This window comes from Gracilinanus agilis, unplaced genomic scaffold (assembly GCF_016433145.1).
Source record: "Gracilinanus agilis isolate LMUSP501 unplaced genomic scaffold, AgileGrace unplaced_scaffold15949, whole genome shotgun sequence".
Taxonomy (NCBI): Eukaryota; Metazoa; Chordata; class Mammalia; order Didelphimorphia; family Didelphidae; genus Gracilinanus; species Gracilinanus agilis.
The window spans coordinates 1-2,329 of record NW_025346861.1 but is presented as its reverse complement, the minus strand read 5'-3'; the positions used below and the strand labels follow the sequence as shown (position 1 = coordinate 2,329).

The window sequence follows — 2,329 nt, the reverse complement described above, 5'->3', positions numbered from 1 at the left end:
TGCAGGCAGCCCGAGAGGTTGGGGGGTCTCGGGGAAGGCCACATGGGTACCCTGAGAGGTTGGGGGGGCCTCGGGGAAGGCCATGCGGGCAGCCCGACAGGTTGGGGGGGCCTCGGGGAAGGCCACATGGGTACCCTGAGAGGTTGGGGGGCCTTGGGAAAAGCCACACAGGCAGCCTGAGAGGTTGGGAGACCTCGGGAAAGGCCATATGAGCACCCTGTGTGGTGTTGGGGGGCCTTGGGGAAGGTCACACAGGCACCTTGTGAGGTTGGGGGGCAGGGGACCTTGAGGAGGGCCAACAAGGGCACCTGGGGGCCAGCCTACATGAAAGCCTGGCCCCCTGCTCTCCCTCAGCCCAGCAGAGGCTCAGAGAGGAAGGCCTGAGTCTCCAACCTGGCCCAGGGAGAAGCAGCCTGAGCCGTGGTCACAGAGGGCACCAGATAGAAGGGCCTGGCTCAGGCCTGGAGAGGATCCCAGGGAGTATCCCAGAACACTGATTTGAGGGGGGCTGGCTCCCCACCATCCAGCACCCCAAACACACGGGGGCTGCTTCTCTCAGAAGCCTCCAGAGACACACAGGGAGAACCCCTTGCCCGCCAGGGTCCCGGGCCTCCCAGACCCACACCTTGAGGAAGGGGTGAGCTCTCATGGAGTTGTCCCAGATGCTGGTGCCCGCACTCAGTGGGCATGACACCAAGGAAAAGCCAAAGGTTACCTGGCATCAAAGGCCATGTTGGAATTGTCTATGTGGGATCGAATGTTGGCCCGGATGTCGCTCAGCTCCTTCTCAGCATGGTTGGGGACATGGGAATGGGTGGCAAGTTGGTGTGAGAGGGAGGCTGGCCCCAGCCTCCCTCCCCCCTTTCCTCCTCCCCCCCCCCTCCTCCCCTTCCCCCTCCTCCCCTGCCCCGGGGTCTAGGCCCTGACCTTCCTCAGCTGCTGGTCAAGGTGCAGNCCCCCTCCTCCCCTTCCCCCTCCTCCCCTGCCCCGGGGTCTAGGCCCTGACCTTCCTCAGCTGCTGGTCAAGGTGCAGGAAGCGCTTCCTCTGAGTGTGCAGCAAAGTCATTTCTTCCCGGAGGATCCGGTTCTTCACCAGCTGGGTGTCAAAGCGCGTGTTGGCCTGCAGGGCACAGGGGGTCACCGGGCTGGCCTTGCTGCTCCTCTGGGCCCCCAGTGGGTCAGGGCTTCCAGGGCCCCCCACTCACCCGGTCCAGCTGGTTCTCCAAGATCTTCACCCTGTGCAAGCCCTGGGCCTTCTTCTCCATGACCAGGCTGGTGCCTCGGAGCTCCTTCTGCTGTTCCAGGACTTTAGCTTCCCACTTGGCAATCTGGGGCCCAGGTGGAGCCATGGAGAAGGGGCTCTGCCCACTATCACTCCCCAGCCCATGAGGAAGGCTCCCAAGGCTTGGCTGCCCCCCAACCTATGAGGAAGGCCCCCCCACGCCCCCAGACCCAGGCTGTGCCTGGTGACCCGGGCCCCACCTCTTGGTCCAGCTTCTTCAGGTACTGCTGCTCTTTGATCACCTCCCTGTAGAGGTGCTGCCGCCGGGCCAGGAGGCTCTTGACGTCCTTCTCGAGCTCCTGCTCCAGGGCCTTCTGGGCCTGGCTCTGAATGATTTTCATCCTGGTTTGGATCTCAGCCTGCTCCTGCTGCAGCCGGTTGATCTCCACCCTGAGGGGGCCAGAGGACGCTGAGGCAGGGGCCGGGGCCCAGGGGGGCCTCCAGAGGGCCCGCCCCCGCCCCCCTGCTCACATCTGCTTTTGGATCAGCTGCTGGGTCTCCTTGGTGTAGGCCTGCCGCTCCGCCTCCATGACCCGGCATTGTCTCTGCAGGCGGCTCAGCTCCATCTCTGCAGGGCGGGGGTCGGAGCCGCCGGCTCAGCTGGAGGGCCGGCCCAGCCGCCCAGCTCCGACTCCCCACCCCGAGCACTTACCCGAGTTTTCCAAGTAGCCCTCGCTGTCCTCCGAGCGCACGCTGCTGGCCCCCAGCGGCATGGTGGCTGAAGGGAAAAGGGTACTGAGGTGGCTCGGGGGCAGCGGATGCACCATGGCCGGGGCTGGGGAATGGGGCGGCCACAGAGGCCCTACCTGGCTAGACGCGGGCCTCGCCCGCCGGCTTTCCCAGTTGCAGTCCCGGTTGCTTGGGCGACAGGGTCAGAGGTGGGGATTAGGGAGGCCGGCCCGGGCGGGGGCGGGGGGCTGAGGCTCCTCCCTCCTGTTCCCCCCCCCCGCCCCCTGACTCTTGGGGGTGCCGGGAGGCGGGGTCACAACTCCTCTTCCCGAGCCTAGCCGAGGGCAGGTGGTCAAGGCCAGGGGGCGCGGCCGAGTT

At 66.1% G+C, this 2,329-nt stretch overlaps 1 protein-coding gene across 2 annotated transcripts; it reads right to left on the bottom strand.

Annotated features, from left to right (window-relative positions):
* Positions 1-33: 33 nt before the first annotated feature.
* On the bottom strand, positions 34-2,269 carry LOC123254148 (outer dynein arm-docking complex subunit 1-like). Of its 2 annotated transcripts, XM_044683208.1 has the most exons (7): positions 2,089-2,269; positions 1,935-2,000; positions 1,754-1,850; positions 1,483-1,672; positions 1,206-1,328; positions 1,007-1,120; positions 34-783 (listed from the first exon to the last, which is right to left on the bottom strand). In XM_044683208.1, exons 2-7 carry the CDS (start codon positions 1,993-1,995, stop codon positions 712-714), a joined length of 657 nt encoding a protein of 218 aa, XP_044539143.1. In that variant the 5' UTR covers positions 1,996-2,000; positions 2,089-2,269; the 3' UTR covers positions 34-711. The 2 variants fall into 2 exon arrangements, with proteins under 2 accessions (XP_044539143.1, XP_044539142.1); XM_044683207.1 differs by having other exon boundaries at positions 1,935-2,269.
* Positions 2,270-2,329: the final 60 nt, after the last annotated feature.